Genomic DNA, 22024 nt, shown 5'->3' with positions numbered 1-22024 from the left:
CGATGAAGATAATGAAGCAATCCTTTTACCGATTTTTGGAGATAATGAAACATTACAATTCCTTTTCGACAATCTTGCTACCTTATGTCTTAATCAAATAAATCATGTGAAAAATGCCTGCAATCGCTATCTCGATTTACTGTTTTCAAACTTGACTGATGACTTTTGTATTTTGGAAGCTACTAATCCAATTTGGAAAAATGAGATATTTCATACAGCTATCGAATTTTCAATTATATGTTCTGACAACAAAGGAATACCAGAATACGAATATGAGGAGACCCTTGACTTTTTCCATGCAAATTACACAATGATTAAAACTAAATTACAATCAGTTAATTGGCAATCATCATTTCAAAGCGAAAACCAAACTGTCAATCAGGTAGCTATTTTTTATAACATTCTTGGTAATATCTTGAGTAAATATGTCCCAATAAAAATAAAGCGACGAACGAATAATAACAGAAATCCGCCATGGTTTTCAAAAGAGCTAAAGCATCTTAGAAATAAAAAGCAGAAAGCGCATAAAAACTGGAAAAAGACACCATCGCTAGCTAATAGTTTAGAATATCAAGAAGCATGCAACAAACTAGCCATATGCCTTAATACCTCCTTCGAAGAATATAATAGGAAAACAGAGGAAAACATTAAATCTAACCCAAGAAGCTTCTTCAAGTATGTAAGTTCCAAATTGAAAAGTAATAATTTTCCATCTCGTATGCACTTGGACAGCGCTAACGGTAATAATTCCCATGAAATATGTAATTTGTTTGCCAATTTCTTCCAAAGCGTTTACACCAGTTTTTCGGAAGCCGATCGCGACACTGCGTTTTTCGATTATTTTTCCGACTCAGCATCATTGACTGTGGTAGATTCAATCACCCTTGAGGAAATACACAAATCAATTTGCTCCCTGGATAGCTCCAAAGGGCCCGGGCCTGATGGAATTCCTCCATTACTTTTAAAAAATCTTGTAAATGAACTAAGTGTGCCCTTGTTTCTATTGTTCAACTCATCGTTGAAATCCGGTGTTTTTCCTCAAGTATGGAAAGAATCTTTTCTTGTACCTATTTTCAAGTCGGGGAAAAAGTCCGACATTAAAAATTACCGGGGTATAGCAATCTTATCGTGCATACCGAAACTTTTTGAAGCAATAGTGAATCAAAAAATATATAATCAAATAAAAACACTCATAACTGAAAAGCAACATGGATTTGTTAAAGGACGATCTACAGCGACTAATTTACTTGAATTCGTTTCTTATAATATCCACTCTATGGATCAAGGAAATTCCGTTCAGGCTCTATACACGGACTTCAGTAAAGCTTTTGATAGAATCGACATCCCTTTGTTAATTTTTAAACTACATAAAAACGGATTCAGTACACAACTGCTGAAATGGATTGAGTCGTATTTGACAAACCGTACACAAATTGTTAGATTCAATGGTTCACTTTCGAAAAGCATCTCCGTTACATCTGGTGTGCCTCAAGGCTCCCATCTCGGTCCCTTATTATTTATCTTATACGTCAATGACATTACTTATTTACTGAACCAGCTAAACGTGCTTATATACGCAGACGATATGAAGCTTTATATGATAGTCAACAACGAAGAAGATTTCAGGGTGTTTCAAAATGAAATAAATATTTTTTACAAATGGTGCAGTAAAAGTCTTCTTGAACTAAACGTGAAAAAATGTTCACATATTGTATTTACAAGGAAAAAATATCCGTCATATGAAATTGTCACATTAGGAAATGAGCCTGTGGAGAGAATCAATAAGATAAGAGATCTAGGTATTATATTGGACTCAAAACTTACTTTTGTAGATCACTATAACTCAGTAATTCAAAAATCAAATAGTATGCTTGGCTTTATAAAACGTTTTAGTTATAATTTTCAAGACCCATATACATTAAAAACATTGTACACAGCTTATGTCCGATCCATACTTGAATACTGCAGCGTTGTGTGGTCCCCCTTTCAAATTTCTCATAAAAACCGTTTAGAATCCATTCAGAAACAATTTGTTCTATTTGCTTTACGAAATCTAGGATGGTCACAGAGCCAATTACCAAGCTACGAATCACGCTGTTTACTAATAAATATTGAACCATTAAGTGTTAGAAGAGAATTTGCTGCAATCTCCTTTGTAAACGACATAATTAATCAGCGTGTTCAATCTACTTATCTACTAAATAAGTTAAACTTTTATTGTCCGAGTCGCCAGTTGAGAACCAGAAATCTGTTTATTTTAACCTCTGCTCGAACTGATTATGGTAAAAATAGTCCAATCAATTGTCTTATGCAGAATTATAATAAAAACTACCAGAACATAGATTTTACTATGTCTAAACAGCAGCTAAAAAGTGCTTTTACGGCGACAGGCACTTAAGAACCTAATATTGTAGTATTTGAAGTAATATTAAGATTGTACTTCTAGTTTTAAGAATATATATGTAGCCTACGATGTTTGGTGAAATAAATAAATAAATAAATAAATAAATAAATAAATAAACAACTGCCCGGAGCACCTCCGACTGCCTGCAGCTAAGTCTGTTGGCCACATAATAGCTGATTGACTATCAGCACAGATCGCAAACTTCAGCTCTGCTCAAATTGACCGGTTGTTCTTCGAGTTGGGTTTCGTCACTTTTAACTTTACCGTTGTCTGTGCGTTGAGGATAATAGATGTTTATGCGATCCGTTTGAGGTGATTTGTTTTTGCTTACCTTCAGCCGGGGCGGAATAATCCGGTACTTTGTAGGTCACGACCTCTGAATGCAAGGGAGTGCGCATAACCAACTGATGAATGAAGTTGTTTTGTTCGATCCTTGTTTATGTTTTCCCATGTGTATTTGTTTGACAACTTACTCAGTTAAAATGAAACACGCATCTTTGGCTTCTTGTTCACTCTATAGACACTATAATTTCATATAGTCTGGCAAAGAGAATGACGGGAGCCAATCGAACTGTCATTCGTGCGGAGCCAATCGAGCATTCTATGAAAATGTTCAAGCTCTTCATAGCTCTCTCCAGTTGCAAAATAAAAAATAGTTTCTCAGATTCTTAAATTACCTGCTATGTTTGTCAGTTGAACGCGAAATCGCTTTTAAAAATATATTATGATGTATAGGTGAAAAAAGAAGTGAAATTTCTGCTAAAAAACTTTTATTAATGTCACTAAAAAGCCAAAAAAGCTTAGTGAATGACAATACTTCAACCATGATTTTCCAATATTTAGAAAGTTTGCTCGATTGGCTCCTGCGAATGACAGTTCGATTGGCTCCCGTCTTTCTCTTTGCCAGACTATATGAAATTATAGTGTCTATAGTTCACTCTATTGGTAGGATTGACTACACACTCAAGACAATATAGCTACACATATTTAATTATAACCTCACAATCGCGGTATTGATTTTTATTTTTAAGGATATAGGTTAACGGACTTATTTTGGACTGGGTATATATTTCTATTGGACAACCTTGCAGCTATTTTTCAATATTTCCCGTCTACATCACGTAAACCATGAAGCATTTCAACAAATACAGTTGAAGCTCCATAAATCATATCTAGCGGTCTATATGATTACACTCAAAGAAGAGGTTGCAAAATTGCTATGCTGATCGGAGCTAACCATATAGCAGATATGTACTGAAATGTTCATTGTACCGAAGATGATATGATTCACTTAACAAAATGCCATAGAATATAGATAAATGTACACTAGACTGCCCAAAATTTGTATGGGAAATTCAAAACCTGTGAAATGTTATGCGCTGCAGGCTGAAATTGATCCTAGTCCTAGTACAAGATCTCATGCCAAATTTGGGCCAGATCGGATCACGGGAAGGGGTCGCCCAACGAGCCTGAAGTTTGTATGGGATTTTGAGACATTGTGTTCGAGAGAAACATGAAAAACCAGTTTTTCATTAATAACTTTTGTTCCCACTTTTGTTTCTTTCAAAAATAGGTTTTCTTAAAGCGTAAATTATGAAAAATATTTCATCCGGAGACTGCATTTCAATTAGAGTTAAGATAAGAAAGTTATTGGGCTTCAAAAATAGGTTAACTTTTTTAAGGATGGTATTCATCACTGTTAATGAGTCGAGGCGGTCGAACATATTGACGCCTTATTAACAGTGCTGAATACCACCGTTAAAAAAGTTAGCCCATTTTTTAAGCCTAATAACCTTTTTATCTTAACTCTTATCGAAATGCAGTCTTCGGATGAAATATTTTTCATAATTTACGCTTTAAGGAAACCCGTTTTTGAAATAAATCGCAGAAGGAAACCAAAGTTATTGATGAAAAAGTGGTTTTTCATGTTTCTCCCGAACAAAATGTCTCCAAATCCCATACAAGCTTCAGGCTCGTTGAGCGAACCCTTCCCGTGATCCGATCTGGCCCAAATTTGGAATGAGATCTTGTACTAGGGCAAGGATCAATTTTAGCCTGCAGCGCATAACTTTTCCAAAAGTCGGGTCATTTGGGGCACCCTAATGTACACATGTTTGAAAAACTAGCTCAAAGTATAAATGGACTACGTTCAGGAAGGAAAAAAAACCATAAGTCACAAAATTCTGGGAAATAGTCGTCAATTCTAGGCCATCAAGGATACTTAAATATATACAAAATTTGAACATTCTCGTACAAAAATCATCCAGAAATAGTCCTTTGTTAAAATTTACGCTGATTATAATCATGTAACGACCTCATAAACTAAACTCTTGCCCATGGCTTGACAAACATGATTTTTTTTTCGCAAATTTCGACATCTTCTGAGTGCGGACATGCTCCGGAACGCTGAACTTATCATTGGCCGTGAAAAACAGGATGTCGGGGATCTGTTTGAAGTCGGCCTTCACATATGTTTCGTCGTCCATGATGCAGCATTCACCTTTCGTCAGCATGTTGAGGTACATGTTCCTGGCACGAGTTTTGGCGGACTTGTTCTCCTTCGCGCCTTTTGTACCTTGAATGTTCGAAGCCCAGCCTTAGTTTTGGCCTTCTGGACAAAACTTCGGCTTAGGTGCAGCTTCTTAACCACATCTCGAACGGAGGCGTTCGGGTTTCGGTTGAGGGCCCCAATTTCGCGGTTGTGATTTTTGGTATTATACGGAATACTTTTTCCTTCACTTCTGGGCTTCCGATCGGTTGTCAATTGTTCCTGAAGCAAGTTAATTACTCGCGACACCGTGGAATTCGCGATTCCCAACGTTTTAGCGCTGGAACGATGCGAGATATCCTTGTTCTCGTGATGAATGCGCAAGATTTTATCACGCACAAGCTGTTATTTCGACTCCATTTTCGCGAGTTTTGAACACAGGACTTTAAAACTTGCAGGATGTAAACAATGCACTATGAACTAAATCCACCCAAATTTCCATTAAATTCTACCCAGCGGTTAGAATGTCATCGTTGACATTTACTATCTCCGCTACTAGAAAGAAGATTGATAGATGTCTGGTCAACATGAAAGGTCGCCGGCGATTGACAAAAACTCCGAATTGGAGGTTCAGCGACAATATCTGAACGTGTTAGTGGTAAGGTATGATCAATTTAGGATTTGGCTTGTGGATATCCTATAAAGGGTGATACGGTCAAAATTTGGTCAAGGGAAAACGCGTGTAAATCGGTGAAATCGTTTATTTAAGAAATCAAATTAAATTTCTTTTTCAAGTTTAATGAGTATAAAATTCAGGAAAAATATTCAGTAAGGCTTCCGCTTTTCCAAATCCGAATTGCCGGGCCTTACGCTTAACCCCTGCCATCAGATTTTGTTCAGAGTTTGCCTTGAACTGCTGCTCGTCCTTCTTCTTCTTCTTCTTCTTCTTCTTTTACCAACATAGCTAAAACGTGTAAGCATCCTGGAAAATGAAAAGACTTGCGTCCTTCATTTTTCTTTTCAACGTTATCTCTGTTACATAAAACATGCATTGCAGAGATAACTACGGCCAGGCCAACCATGTGGTAATTACCGCAAAAAAATCTGGAGCAAGAGGAGGGAAAAAGCGTGGAGTTCCCTACTAAACGCTTCATATGGATTACTTAAATACCTACAGCATAGTCAGAAAATAGCTACACTAATCTAATGACAATTGTATTAGGAAAATAACGTTTAATATAATGGAAAAGGTTTGATCTCACCACATAAGTCTCGGAAGTTTTCTACTAGAAAACTTTTCCTCTAGTCCGGAGCAACTGACTTTAAAATTCCTTCCGAACTCTCCCAACCAGGATTCAGCATGCCGGAACAAAGTGCGAACAACTCCGGGAACAACCACTAGTCACTTAATCTATCATTTTCCACTATTTAATTGTAAAATTTCTAGTTTTATTGTAATTGATTTAAAAAAATTAAGGACGAAAACAAAAACGCGTGCGATGCCCAAAAGTCATGGCTTACTCCTCCTTGAACTGCTGCTCGTCCTTAGCAGTTTTTTTTTTTTTGGTCTTCTTTAGGTTCCGCTTGACAATAGCCCAGTATTTCTCAATTGGGCGGAGCTCTGGCGTGTGGGGAGGGTTCTTGTCCTTGGAAACCACCTGCACGTTGTTGGCGGCGTACCACTCCATGGCCTATTTACCGTAATGGCAAGATGCCAAATCCAGCCAAAACAGTACGGAACAACCGTGTTTCTTCAGGAAAGGCAGCAGATGTTTATTCAAACACTCTCTCAAGTAAATTTCTTGTTTAACAATCCCGGAAGCTATGAAAATGCTGCTTTTCAAGCCACAGGTACAGATGGCTTGCCAAACCAGATATTTCTGCGCGAACTTTGACAGTTTCATGAGCTTGATAATATCTGCTACCTTTCCCATTCCTTTTGCCGTATAAAACTCTTGTCCCGGAAGCTGCTTGTAGTCGGCTTTGACGTATGTTTCGTCGTCCATTACCACGCAGTCAAGCTTCGTCAGCATCGTCGTGTACAGCCTCCGGAATCGCGCTTTGGTCGTCGTATTTTGTCTATCATCGGGATTTGGAGTCACTACCTTCTTGTAAGTCGATAGTCCGGCTCGTTTTATGGCTCGATGCACGGTTGTAGACGATACACCCAGCTTATTTGCGGCATCTCGGAGAGAGAGGTCAGGGTTTCGCTTGAAACTACCGGCAACTCTCTTCGTCGTCTCAGCTGCGAGTTGCTCGGATTTTCGCGATGCGCGAGCAAAATTTTGATACGCTGTTTTCTTCCTTGGACGGCATTTTAGAAGAGTGAATTCCAAAATCAAAATAGGAGCAACATTCTATACGCATACACACACCTTAAAAATGAGGGGTGTTCAGGTTTTTAAATGCAAAATTGAAAGAAATACGTCAAGTTGATATTGACCAAATTTTGACTGTATTACCCTTTAGGGCCCGAGGTAGATTACCTGGAGTCTCAATACGAGACATTTCAGCAAACTTAGATTTTTTTCGAATTTGTCATTTTTGTTATTCTCTTTCCCTCCCTTTGTAATTTTTTTCTAGCCGTTGAGTCGGCGCGACTATAACAGGCCCCTTCCATACCAACCTATATAATTGAATGTTAAGTTCATAGATACACCCAGCTCATTTAAAAGTAGAATGTCTAATAAAACTAGTTGTAAACTAATAAAAACTAATGAAAAATCGCTGCTAAAGTAAATTTCTATCGTGGCGTTTCTTCAATCATCACTGAGCTCTTTCAAAGCTATTTCAGCCAAATTTACTCTCGACAAAGAAGTGCAAAGACTGTGATAACAATTATCGCCCAAAAAAAACCTCCAGCTGTAGTTTTCCAGAGGCTCAGTACCTACTCTTCACAGTTTTCGGTTTAGTCGTTTAATTAATACACGAAGCTTCGTAAACTTTGCTTCGAGCTATTTACCACCAATGGAGGAAAATCGCGAGGAAAAAGGCTGTTGACCCGCTCTCTAAGAAAACGCTTTTCATTCCACCAGAAAAGATGGGTAGCTTGAAAGTTTCGTTAATTTGTGTTTCCATCCAGCTTCACAGTCGAGCCGGATCCGGAACTTGTTCTCTTTCCCGGTTTCCGTCTAGATGTGGTGAAGCAAAGTGTGAACTGGCACCGGGAAGTTGGTGCTGATTTGCGTGCCGCGAGAGGAAGTTGATGATTTTTTACATCTCTAGTCTCTTAACTTCGCGTCTCGCGCCAGTTTCTGGTTCCTGTTCCGTCTTCAGGATATTCCTTCTTCTTCATCCAAGTGTTACCAGCATTTTCGGAACTAGAAGTTTGGCCTTTGATTCGTGACACCCGGTCAGGCAACTCTTTTTCTGTTCCGTTCGCCCGCCTTTTCATCAAATGAAGAAGCGTATTAAATTATATTTAACTCGAACGAGCGACATTTTGATGGAGTGGAAACTGAGAAGATTTGCTCTTATCTGCAGCCGAGTCCCGGCTTCTCTGCCGTTAATATCAGGCTTGGCAATGATGGAGGAGCCGGACGAACCTCATCATGGCTGGAGGCTGTTCCGGACGAAATTCTTGTGTTATGAAAAATGTGTCGGCCCACCGCCATGTGGTAGATTAATAATACATCACGGAAATTGCAACAAACGAGATGGCTTTTATAAATCATTCATGATTGATGGTTCAAGTTACGGGTACCAATTTATTTCGTGTGAATATTTTAAACATTAAATGGGAGCCGCAATTATGCCGCTACTCTCGGCTACATCCTAGCGAGGAGGACTTGTAGTGGCTTTTACTGAGCGCTACGGAGAACTTTCCCTAGCTTGTTGCAGCTTAATAGTTGTCCTGGGCAGGAGGTACGGGTTCCAAACATGTGTCCTTTGGAAGCAGTGTTGTGAATTTTGAAATTTGTAGTCACCTTGGTACAAGATAAAGTTTTGCTGTTGGAATAATTCCATGTGAATTATCCTAGCCACAATTGAACTCTAAAAGGTTTGGAAAGAAAATGTTGGTGTTTCATTAAAGACTAAAAAAATAAATGCTTCCATAAAGTATGGTTTTCATCCGACGGGTCCTACAACACCAGAAAGAAAGCTGGCCAGGAAGTCGAAAACCCTGAGGTAGCTATCAAAACCACAGCTACAGGAAGCCAACACCGGACCCTAGCAGAAACTGTTCTTAGAAGTGACCCCAGTTAATCCCATTTCCTCTCCTATAATAAGATTTGAATTAACAGTTGAGTAGCCGCGACGATTACGGCCCCCCTCTTACTAACCCAAAGTTAGGAAAAATACTCCCGGCACATAAAAACTTTATAAGTAAAATGCCTTAATAAAAAAAAATTGTGAATAAATAAAGTATGGTTTAAGTTGTTTTTTATATTGGAATCATACTGCTTAAAAAACAGTGTTAATTTCCGCAAACCGTGAAAAAATCCATGTTAGTTACCGAAAGCTGTATAAGTAAAAAGCTGGGCTGATTGCGGAAAATCGTGTAATAAGGAATGTGCTTATTCCGGTATTCGTTTAAAATTTTGAAAATAGTTATAATCATCTCTGCGGCAATTAGACATGAACCCTGAAACACGAAAACTGAGACCTAAAACATTAAACCTGCGACCAGAGATCAGAGACCTCGGAAATGACACCGGAGACCTGAAACCTAAGACCAAAGATCTCAGATCTGAGACCTGATACATAAGAACTTAGACCTGAGTCCTGAGTCCTAAGACTTGAGACCTGAGCAAACTGAGACATGAGACTTCAAACAAAGAAAGGAAAAGTGAAACGTGGGAGGTGAAAAGTGCGATACGTAGGAAATGAGACGAGAGATGTTTGAAGTGGTCTGTGCAAAGTTAGATGAGATAAGTGAGAAATAAAAACGTGAGATGTGAGAAGTGAATAATGAGACATGAAGAGAGAAGTGAGTCATACGACGTTAGAGTGAGAAGTTATACATATGCCTCATGCCTCACGTTTCGTGTCTCCGTCCCTTGTTTCATGTCTCTTGTGTCATATCTCATGTCTCAGGTCTAAGATTTCATGTCTCAATTCTCATGTCTCATGTCTCACGTCTCATGGCCCAACTCTCATGTCTCATGGCTTAGGTCAAAAGTTTTACCTTATAAGCCTCAGAGCTAAGCTTCTCCAACTTCAAATGTTCCTAAGTGTTTTCAATAAAATGGATTTTTTTGGATACAGTGTTTATTGCGAACACCGTGAAAAAACTAGGTATCGCAAAATCTCATATCCCGACAAGTGTTGTTTGGAATTGCGATATAACATGTCTACAGACTCGAACTCTAAAGCAAAATGTTGCATGACCACTCCACTACGTAAAACATTCAAGAAAATCAAGATTTTTTTGGGATTTTCATCTTATTGGGTAATTTATACCAGAAACAAGGAAATAAATGCCGATGGATAGTGAGTATCGAACTCAGATAACTATTTCAATTCGTCTCGCCAGTCGGACCGCATAAAAATAGCAGCGAGGCTAGTGTGGTCGCTCGTATAAATGAGTTTTTTAATCCTTGGTCAGAACAAATGCTCCCGATTGCCGAGTTTTTCATCATTACTGGTTGGCGAGGTTGCCGACAATCAGCGCAAAAACTTTGGATTTCAACTGCATTGACAATTTATCCTCGTGCTGGCTGCTTGGCGCTTGGTCGGTGATTTTTCTATCCTCCTTTGTCTTGTGATGAAATAGGAAGAGTCGTGAAAACGTTTTTATTTTTTGTTTTTCAGTCATGCGCAACGCGGCTGCGCTCGCGCTGGTAGGACAATGCCAGCGATCACAAAGCGTTCCATCGCCAATAGGCGATGGGCGCGCTCGCAATCCTGGTATAAAATTGTTCATGTGTTGAACAGGGAAAGCAATAGCCTTCACTCCAATTTCACGATAAGCTGTCATTCTAATGGAAATCTGTGTAAGAGTAAAGAGCAAGCTTTATTCTTTTTATACCGTATTTGTTTATGCCGAGTGTTGCACTAGCGTTGCACTGGTGCACGACTAGGTGCTGTCAAACTTTTTGTTTATTCGGACGGTGTTGCACTGGTTTTAACCTGTCGGAGTTCTGCTTACGGACGGTGGCCCACCGATAATTTTGCCAGTGTTGCGAGAGAGCGTGTGAGTGAGTGAGGTAGCAATACACTGGCGACGATTTGTGTTTGTTTTTGTCGGGTACGGTGGAACACTGATCGAGGGGAGAAAACAAATACGGTATTAGCATGCCCAAGCCCAGTGATGTTCATATCTTTTTTTTTCTTTTTTGTAGCGGCCCACCACATTCTCCCACACCAAAAAAAACATTTGAGCTCCCTGGTAACGGACGCTACTGTTCTTATGCTAATTACGTAGAAATATCGACATGTCATGATTGGAGTATTTATCATTCCTTATGATTGTGTAAGGTTTTTATTTTAAACTTTATTGGAGAGGGCGTTTTCACTGTAATTTAGTTCATTAGGTAATGGGACAGTTACGATTGCGTGTATCTAAAACACCATTCGTTTAGTCGAAATTCTTTCTATAAATGAAATAAAGGTAATCTTATGATAGTTCATGAATAAAATTAAAGGCAACACGTTCAGCTTATCGGAGAAAAATTTGCGGGACATTTCAGCGATACACTTAGTTTTTCGCTTATCAAAAATTAAAAATTTTGGCATGAGTGTTGACTTTTCTGATGATTGTGACGTTATCTTACTGGGGTCGATGCCACCAAGTAAGGCTAATAAAATTTCGCAAACTTATGGTGAAGCAACATTAACAATCGTTGCATAATTTTGGGTAACCCATTTTATTATTTTCCCCCCATTAACAATGATATAGTGCGACTTACGTGCTATTTCAATTTACTCATCCTGTTGGCCTGAACGTGTGTTGTGTTGCAGTAGCATGGTTCACTCATGTTCTCGTTTCCTTGCTTGAACGGCTTGCACTCCGTTTCCGACCTCACTGGACTCTGCATTGGGAATGTTGGCCCGAAGATGGATGAGTGCACACCTCCCTGGGTGTATCCGAAACGCACCGCGATGGCTACGCCGCTCGCCCTGCGTATGCTGAAATTCAACGGATGCCACCACACTAGCCAGTAGAACACTCGGACTAACACACACTTGCTTTCCTTTTCTGCTGCAGACCGATGAGGAGTGAGCACCACGTCCTGTAGGTGCAATCCTATCCTTCTTGCTGAACTATTCTGTAGTTTCCGCTGGTTGCCAATTTGCGCCACCGTATGTCTTACGCAACTCCGACAACCTGGTAGCGGACAACTCCGACAATGTGCACCGGATTCCAAAATTGCTTGTAGTTGTACTGCGACGATACTCGGCCGGTAAGCGTTCCTCAGCGCCGATGGTGTGCTGAATCGGAATGGCCAGCCACAAACAATACCCAGAGATCTTTCTGCTTCTGTTATTACAGCTCCGTGAAAAAGGAATGGAGCGCACGCTTGCACGATGGGCATGAAAACTCGAGAAGATCGCCTTTTGCCAGACGAAGAAAAGAATATTGGATCGGTTCTCCGAGAGAGCGCTTCCTTACGGGTGACGCGACCGATTCCAGTCGACACTGAAGTATGCCAATCTGCACAGCTGCTTGATCGCGCCTTTCCGAGATGAAGTGGCACTTCCACCTTCTGCTTCGCTTGGAAAAATATTCCACCAGTGCCTTGAGTACGTTCCATGCAGTTCCGCTTAAGTGCGGGGCGTTCCAAAACAGCAACGTAGCAAAGCAGAAACACCAAAATTTTCCTTGAAAGGTGTTCTTTGAAGCGTTTCGGAATAGATACAAAAATTTTCGGTTCCTCCAAACGAAAGGCAGTTCGACCCACCACCAGATGGCGCTCCGAACAAGTTTGGAGAATTCACCAGTAGAAGAAAAAAGGGTCCTGGTGGAATGAGAATTCCGGTTAGGCCAGAGAATGTGATCAAAAAGGGGGTTTTACTTACGCTGACGACCCTTTTGATTTGGTTAGCTCTTCTACCAAACTTCCTCTATCGCTTTTCTGTCTCAATCCTTTCTTTGGTGGTGGATAGTGAGGCGATATCTGAGGATTGGGATTTGATTAGCATCTACTCCTTAATTGGCAGTTTTCTTTTTCTGCTTACCTTCGCTATTCTTGAGTCCTTCGCGATTTCAGAAATCGATATCGAAGATCGACTTTCACCACAGTAGCTCCGGATTTCTCTGCTCTTGGCGTGCAGACTTCGAATGCTAGAAGCCCCGATTTTTCGGCCCTGTTGTGTTGCGAAAAATTAATGTTGTTGCTTCTATGCGGTTCTTTTTAAATTCCGCTTACCTATAGATTTTTTTTTCCGCCTCGTTGTATGACAGAGAAGATTGCATGCGGATCTGCGGAGTTCCTTCTAGCTCTCACGCCTGTTTTGGGTGCTTATGGCCCTGTAGCGCGGTGGATGAGAAGCAATTAGTTGGTGCTTTGAAGGCGTTGATTTTGTCCGCTTACCTTAGATATTCTCCTCTTCTGTTTGTGATGGAGGAAATCGCATGCGGATGAGCAATCCTCTTTCCCGCTGTCACAATCTTCCTGCGCACGTTTCAGGTGCTGGTGGCCCGGTATCGTTACGCTTTGTGGTGGAGCGAAATCAGCGAAATCTAGATTAAAGGTGACGATTTTTAGCTGGCTGCCAGTTGCTAATTCTGTAGCTTACCTTTTCTTATCGCGCGGACTTTTTTTTTCCGGGGCGATGCCCCTTTCGCACTGCACACTTCTATCTTCTTTTTCCGGAAGTGCTTCTTGACAGGACAATAATGCCAACTTGCCAAACTTAAATAATTTCACGTTGAGCATTCCTGGTAGCTTTTCGCGACTCGTTTTTCTTATTTGTTTATTTTGCGAGGGGTGATTCGCGCTAAATTCTTATGCACGCTACTAATTTGTTGATGGGGAATGGGTTAAATTTAAATGTTTGCAAATTCGCTCAAATATCGTATCGGAATAAATAACGAAAATATTAAATGTAACATGATCCTCAACTGTAGTTGCCGGGGAGACTTCCAATTGCCATGCCATGGCAAGTATTCCCCTCTTTCTCGCTTTTCTCCGAGTCACACACCTCTGCCTTCCAGACCCGTTTCGTGTGCATCGAATCGATTCTATTTTGATGCCCAAATCAACGCGGACACCAACCTGATGCTACAGCCTGCTGCCATCAATGACCGTGAAATCGACAGTTCTCCTGTGAATTCCAACTGGACGTCGGGACGCACCACTCAATGTAATTCGGAAGTTCTTTTCTCTGGCCACCAACGACCGTTCGTCCCAACCTTAAGTCGTCCCGTGTATCAGTCAGGTGGTTCAGGGAGAAGCTTCCAATTGCCATGCAATGGCAAGTATTCGTCAGATCTGAACAATTTACCCAGTCACACAAATCTGCCTTCTAGCCCCCCAGCGTGTGTGTCAGATAGCGTTTCGGCTGCTCGATCAAATGACGCAGCTTGGTGCTACTATCAGAACGTTCGAGGCTTGCGTACCAAAACTGAAGAATTTTATTTGGCTACTAACGACTGCAGTTACGACGTAATCATTTTGACCGAGACAGGTTTGAATGATTCGTTCAACTCAACCCAACTCTTTGGCAACAATTATTCTGTTCATCGTTGTGATCGCAGTCTGCTCAATAGGCCAAAAAGAGTTTCGGTGGAGTTTTGATAGCCGTTAAGCAATGTCACATGAGCAGGTTTGTCACAACTGGACACGGAAATAGTCTTGAACAAGTTTGTGTTGCTGTCCGTATAAATGGGAAAAAAATGATGTTATGTGCCATATACGTGCCACCCGATAAAGTAATTGCACTTACGTTTTCGAGTCCTATGTATCAACTGTGCGTGAACTTTGTGCTCGCGCCGCTACTGATGAATCCGTACTAGAATTTGGCGACTATAATCACCTCGTCTGGTTGCTTGATTGACGGAATGGACTCGCTGAATCTTATTCAATTGAATGCAATCAGAAATCACCTTGGTCGGGTTCTCGATCTGGTTTTTGGCTCGAGTGAAGAACTAGTCAAAATAAGAAATGCTCCAGACATGTTGGTACCGATAAATTCTCACCACCCTCCAATTGTCTTCCACTTACCCACTGTTGCGTTTACGAACGAAGCCACATCACACTCTACGGAGAGTAGGAGTAGAGCTCTTAACTTCAGGAAAATGGACTTTTCACAACTCGCACAATATTTGAATAGCATTGACTGGGACGATCTCTTCGGTACCTCATCGGTTGATGCCATGACAGAGTTGTTCTGTGATTTGATCTGCACCTGGTTGAATTCTCACATTCCTTTGTTTAAACCACCTGTGTCACCTGCTTGGAGCACGCCTACTTTACGGCAACTACGGCGCGAGAAAACTGCATGCTTACGCAGACTTCGTGAAGAAAGAACTGAGGACTTTCAACTACAGTTTAGAGCAGCAAGCACCGCCTACCGCAAACTAAATGCAGCACTTTATAAGCGCCACGTCTTGCGTTTGCAATCTAGTTTACGCACCCCCGAAGTTTTTAGGCGTTTGTGAACTCAAAACGAAAATCGAGCTCCCTACAAACCTCGGTAATTTACAATGACGCCGTTGCTAACTCTTCAGATGCATGTTGCAACTTGTTTGCAGAGCATTTCAAGTCAGTTTTTCTGAACAACGTTTCATCCGAAAGAGAATGCAGTGAAGCCATCAATCATGTACCTGTCGATGCGTTTGAATTGAACACTTTTGAAACGCTGCGAAAATGCCAAAAAGCTCATTTGCTCCTGAACCTGATGGGATTCCAGCTGTTATCTATCGTCGCTGAATCGAAGCTCTTTCCTTGCTTCTGGATCTATAACAGATCATTTCAGCAACGAAAATTTACAGACAAATGGAAAAATTCGTTTATGTTTCCGGTGTTCAAAAATGGCGATCGTCGAGAAGTTAAGCAATATTGTGGTATTACCAGTTTGTCTGCAGGGTCTATTCTCTTTGAAATAATTGTTGGCCTAGCCCTTTTACGCGCTTTATCGCAATACATCGCCCCTGAACAGCTTGGTTTCATGCCTGGTAGATCGGTGAGTACTAACCTCATAGAATACACGTCGTTTTGCCTCAATCAGATTGCTTGGCGGAAATCCTTTCACAACGAGCGCTGCATAAGGATCAAGTACGGCACTAGCATTTCATATCCTTTTACCAATCGATCTGGCGTCCCCCAAGGGAGTAATTTGGGGCCATTATTATTTGCGCTATTTTTTAACGATCTGATTACAAGCCTAGAAGACGGAACGAAAATTGGTTACGCTGATGACCTTAAATTATTTCTGCCAGTGTAATGTACTGCTGATTGCATTCGCCTCCATACTCTGCTAAATCACTTTGGTGAATTGTGTAGATAGAACAAACTAACAGTCAGTGTATCAAAATGCTCTATGATAACTTTTCATCGGAATAAAACATAGGGTCTAACACTTTCAAAAAAAAGATTTTTTTATTTTTTTATTTTCCTATTGTAAAACATTCCAAGAATGTTGTGTCAAATTTTCAAGTCAATTGAAGCAAAACTGTAGAAATTATAGGCCTTTATCTCCTCCTATGTAATACTGCAAGAAAGCAAGAGCAGAAACTTCAAACGCGTTTTTCTCGAAAGCACCTTTGTTGAAGTCCGTGGACATCGTCATTTGAAAACTACTTATCCGAGTCTTTTCAAATTTGGAACATATTTTCTACATATAAAATACCAGACCCCAACGTTTTTCTTTTTTTTTTTTTACTTTGGGGAGATTTTACAGATGAAAAATGGCGGATTTTTTCGTGAAAAATCGTAGTTTTTACTTCAAACAGCCACAAAAATTTCATAAATTTTTTTTTAAGTTAAATAAAAACGTTGGGGTCTAGAAAAACATGTATTAAAAATATTTTGCTCTGATTTTTTGACTTCAGATGATTCTGTGCTGAGATACAGTGTCCACCGCAAATCCTGTTTTCTAAAAGGCATCCTCGAAAGTGCTCCGTCACCGGTTCATTTTTCAATATTTTTCTACGAAAAAATTACTAAATGTTTTTTTAACAATGCTTTGTATAATGCAAAAAAATTGAATACATTTGTTTGAAGGATAGCTCTAGGAGAAAATCGTGAAAATGGTGTTTTTTTACCCGTAAGACCCCCCCCCCCCCTCCCCCCCTTAAAGTGGATGATCTTGGCGTGATCCTCGATGCACAGCTCACTTTTAACAGTCAACGCTATTCAGTTATCAACAAAGCGAATCGTCAGGTCGCCTTCATCACCAAAGTGTCACGTGAATTCAAAGAATCACTGAAATCAAAGATCACTGAACTACGCCCTCGTCAGATCTATAACCGTATCAACTGAGTTGGATTTTGAGCATTGAACGTGTACAGAAGCGGTTTGTCAGATTCGCTTTGCGACACCTGCCTTGGCGTCATCCCGAAAATCTTCCAGTATATTCGGATCGGTGTCAGCTTTTGGGTTTCGAAACCCTCGAAATTCGCCGAAAGACTCAACTGGCTTCTTTCGCTGTTAAGATTATGAATGGAGAAGTTCAATCGCCAAATCTTCTAAGGATGATAAACCTCAGTGCCCCGTCGAGAACTCTGCGATCTAATTCGTTGCTGTCACATCAAATCCACCGAACATCGTATGGCTACAATGAAGCACTCAGTGCAATGATGCGTATGTTTCAGGATGATGAGCACCTACATCAGTTCGAAGAATCATCCAGCCGATTTATTCGTCGAATTCGTCAGTCCAAATTGTTTTACTAATTTGATTGTAACTAAACATATTCATTTAAACATTTATGTTCGATGAACCTAATTATAATAAATAAATAAATAGATAAAATCTTGTGTGTCCGATAGGGAATGAGCTATCATCAGCAAAAAAAAAGTGCCCCTTTTCTAAATGCTTTATTTATAGAATGACTATTATACTGTACATAAATACATTGCTTGAATAAAAATGAAAATTGGATACAGAAGAATTATTTCCACAATATTATTACATTTTCATATGAAGCCGTTCCTCACTTCTTATATTTTATTCCAGTTAATTCGGTATATCCTTAAAAAGATCCTGATGATAAAATATAGTTAACATACAGTCTTTCTCTCTCTCCCATTTCAGTGCTACCCAACTAAATCGATACAACAGCCGCAACAAGGTCAGCAGGTAACGACGCCTACGTCCTACCGGACCGATTACGAGCTATCCGGTTCGTACGTCTCGCTCGAATGCCCTTCGCCCCCGGGACCCCCAGCATGCCTCCTGGACAACCGCCGGGATCCACTGGCGAGGTTGGCCCGCTGCATGAGAGCTCTCTACACCGAGCTAGCCCTCAAGGAGCCGGCCCTGCCAACGTGGGTTCAACCGGTGGCACCCGGAGTGCTCTGCCCGGCCAGACTGGAACCGGAACTAAGACTGCACATACATTCGCACGGTTTAAACGAATGCATTACGGTGGACCAGATTCTGGCGGCCGTGCAAACCAAAGATGGACCGTTCATCGAAGCACCGCGAAGGGTACTGATCGAGTGTCCTCCGTGGGTTACCCGATCTTCCCTCGCCCTTCGGATACTGCATGCCTGGAGCCGGGAACCTTCATGGCCTCCACGAGGTCAACCCGTAGTGTTATCACTTTTTGTACCGTTGAGCGAACTCAAGGGTTCGATAGCAAATTACATAGCCAAGGAATTATTACCTCGAGGCCCACAGAACCCGTTTGCTTCTGGGTTCGGGGGTTTCAGTAGTGCATGGAACTCGTTGGAGTCGTTAAAAAGTAAATTACTGATAGTGCTGGATGGGTATGATATAGTAAATAAGTCGCGAAAGAACAAAACCGTACTGAAGGATGTGACTGATTTACTAGAGGGTCGATTGTTCCCTGAAGCCCGAGTGGTGTTGATCGGCGTTACTTCGTCATGTGTAGATCTGCTTCCGCTCATGCAACGGCATATCACATACGAGGGCATCAGCTGGGGACGTTCGGTTTCATTGTTAGGAGGTGGCCAATGGGGGGCCCCAACTAGACTGATTGACGGCGTACAAGCATGTAGACATCTTAGAAACGTTGCCCGAACTTCATTAGGTTGTTTGGCCATATCTGCCATTTATGGAACAAGTGGAGGAGCGCTACCGGCAGACGAGGTCGACGTTATTGCCTCGGTATTCAACTGTGTAGCAGCGAACTCGTCACAAAGCCAAATCACAGAACTAGGTCGATTGGCATTGTTCTGTTTGAAAACCAAAAGACCCATTGTTAGCTCCGATGAACTGAAAATGTACTGCTCTGCACCTGACAGTAACATCATTGGATGCCTGGATCGAGCCCCAATATTTGGACGATCTGCTCGAAGGAAATCTGAGTTCCATTATACTGCTATTTGCCCTGATATAGCTGAATTCTTAGCAGCCAACTATCTGGTTTCATTGGCCAACCGGCCTGGACTTCTCGCCGCGGAAGTGGCCGGTCTAGCTATTGGAGACGAAGTTGAACCCGAAGTGCTCAAGGTGCTTACCTTCGCCATGTCGCTTCTAGGAAACCGAGCTCATATGCTTCTGTCGAAGCTTACCCCACTTTGGTTGAGTCCTCAAACAATATTTTCACTAGCTCTTGCGGGCGGAGAAACCGAATCGAACCTTACTGCCCTATGCGAACTTTTAGGAATATCAAAATCACCGCCAGTCCCGCCTCTGGAGGCAAAACCCATTTGGGTTCAGATTAAATCAACCCCTGGAGAAATGCAAGGCTGGGGACTCGCACTCAAGAGTCCTACATGTACGTTGAAAAATTTAGAGTTAGTATATCAAATTGAGAAAAACATGCTGCTTGAATCACGTAATGTGGTGGATATATTCCTCGATGCGTTGTCGAAGAATGAAAGTGTCACTACGCTCCGGATAACATCCCTAATAGAAAACGAAGTACGAGACTCCGATATCAACTACTTGGCAACGTGCATATCTAAAGCTATCATGAAACCTCGACTAGAAAGCTTCGAACTTATTCTTACACTTTTAGAGGAAGATCCACCAATATTGAAGCTGCAATCGGTCGTAACGGGACTGTGTCGATCGATACCACGCCAGCCGAAGCTTAATAATTTAATTCTCGACTTAGGTCTCTGTACATCACAACTAGTTCAAATTTGCTCAATGTTAGAAAAATGTCCCCATGTAACCCGCCTGTCCTTCCCCCATCTCCGGTGCGAAAGAGGAGCCGTCGGTGCTTTGGCCAGTCTACTCAACGCACGACCTGTGTCATATCTAGCACTGGCTTCCAGCTGGGGAGCTCGTGATGATCCTCCTTCCTCAAGTGGAGTCAGCATGGGCTCGGGATCAGGAAGCAGCTCCGGAAATTCGGGACTCATAAAACAATCCTCCCTAACCGGAGCCCCTTCGCCGCGAACATATTCAACTGGAATCTTTTCGTCACTGCCAAGAGGAGTCCTACACTCCACCTCTACCATGGGCCGTTCGGCTACTCTTCCCAGACAACCGATGGATGGACCACCAGACAAACGAAGTACCGACTCGGTCATATCACGAACCTGGTATCCTACACCGGCCTGTGATGGTGGACCTCATAATTCCGGTACTCTACACGAGCTGCTCCTTGCTGCCCGAGATTCTTTCTCTCGTCTCCACGGTCTCGACCTCAGCAAGGCTCAGCTATCGCTCGAAGATTCCATGTGTCTGGGTGAAACTGTTCGTGTTTCGACAACATTGCACTCGATCAAGCTGGAGGGAGCATCCCGATTGAGTGAAATTCTCCCAAGCGTTCTAGGGGCCAGCGAATCGCCCAGTCTTCAGATGTTAAGTCTCGGCTCCCCTCGGATCGCCCTGGAGGATGCAGCCGTCGGAATGTCAGCTCGTGCCTTGGGTAGTTGCATCACACTAAGACTGCTAAGCTTAGATGGTTGGAGCTTCAGGATAGAAAACATCGGAACGTTAGCCTCCGTGCGCGGATTTTTGTCGCTCACCTCTATCCGGGAACTAAGCCTCAACAACTGTCGCCTGAATATATCGATGTTCAAGAGTGATATCACCATGCCAAACCGAGCATACGAGTGTCGATCGATCGTCAATCTTAAACTGGCTGGGGCTCAGGTAAGTTTCTTTAGTGAAAATTTGGACTTTTACATGTCTAAGCAAATAAATTTTCCAGATGATCTTTTCCGACCATGTTTCCATGAAAGGCCCTCATATGCTTCCTTATCTGACGGGATTCATTAACGTGCGAGAGTTGGATCTTTCCGCTCCACCACGTACCGGTCTGGGCAGTACAACCTCTACTCCACTTATCATATCGGACAAGGACATCACCGGTTTCTTCTCAACTTTAAATGCTCACTTTAGGTAAATTCCATTGACTGCAACCAATACCAATGATTCAATGATTTCTCACGAACTCTTCTTCAACGACAGCAATCTCAATACCCTGAAAATCTGCAACTGGATTATTCACCTGGACGATGCGCCTCGTACCCTAAAGGCCGTATCGAAACTGTTCAAATCGAGCCCGATCAGCCACGTTAAGATCGACGGAATCATCGTGTTGGACCGGCCCCGGAAGCAGAGGATCGAGGGTCTGTTCATGCAGGTCATGCTGGGCTCGCTGCCGCAACTACGCTGGCTTGGCATCACCGTCACCGGAATGACTGAGGAGCAGATCAATGCCGTCGGGACGTCCTGTGCCGATATGCGAGGGCCGGAAATCGATATCAGGTGGGTGTAGATTAGTTTCTTTTTTTTTGTGGTAGGTATAAGCGTCAGAAAATGATTAACTCCAACCTTGATTTGAACAATAGTATCGAAATACGGGATAAGTTTGGGTTGCCCATTTGGGTGTATGGATATGATCCAAGTCCATTGAGGCCGCCATACATTACACAAATGGCGTACATGGGAAAAATTTCATGATCGAATTTTAAAAACCGACCACATAAATTTTGTTAAGGGTGTCCACGATGAAATTGCCACACACAAAATTGATTCGCAAATTTCGAGTTTTCATTCAATTGCCGGGATTGAAAAATAACTATACATCTTTATTTTACCATTTTACTCGTATTTTATTTACAGTCCATTCGCAAATGCCCGTACCTTGGCCTTAAC

At 41.7% G+C, this 22024-nt stretch overlaps 1 protein-coding gene across 1 annotated transcript in view; it reads left to right on the top strand.

The window, feature by feature from the left end:
• Positions 1-22024, top strand: part of LOC129738016 (uncharacterized) — a 344832-nt gene that overhangs the window by 311636 nt on the left and 11172 nt on the right. The window contains exons 5-7 of the mRNA XM_055729191.1: positions 18035-21016; positions 21075-21265; positions 21335-21634. Of these exons, the coding sequence (XP_055585166.1) occupies positions 18035-21016; positions 21075-21265; positions 21335-21634 (3473 nt within the window). The remainder of the gene's footprint in view (positions 1-18034; positions 21017-21074; positions 21266-21334; positions 21635-22024) is intronic.

Source organism: Uranotaenia lowii, chromosome 1 (genome assembly GCF_029784155.1).
Source record: "Uranotaenia lowii strain MFRU-FL chromosome 1, ASM2978415v1, whole genome shotgun sequence".
In the NCBI taxonomy this organism is placed as follows: domain Eukaryota; kingdom Metazoa; phylum Arthropoda; class Insecta; order Diptera; family Culicidae; genus Uranotaenia; species Uranotaenia lowii.
The sequence above is the reverse complement of the archived record's forward strand: the minus strand, read 5'-3'. Positions and strand labels throughout refer to the sequence as shown.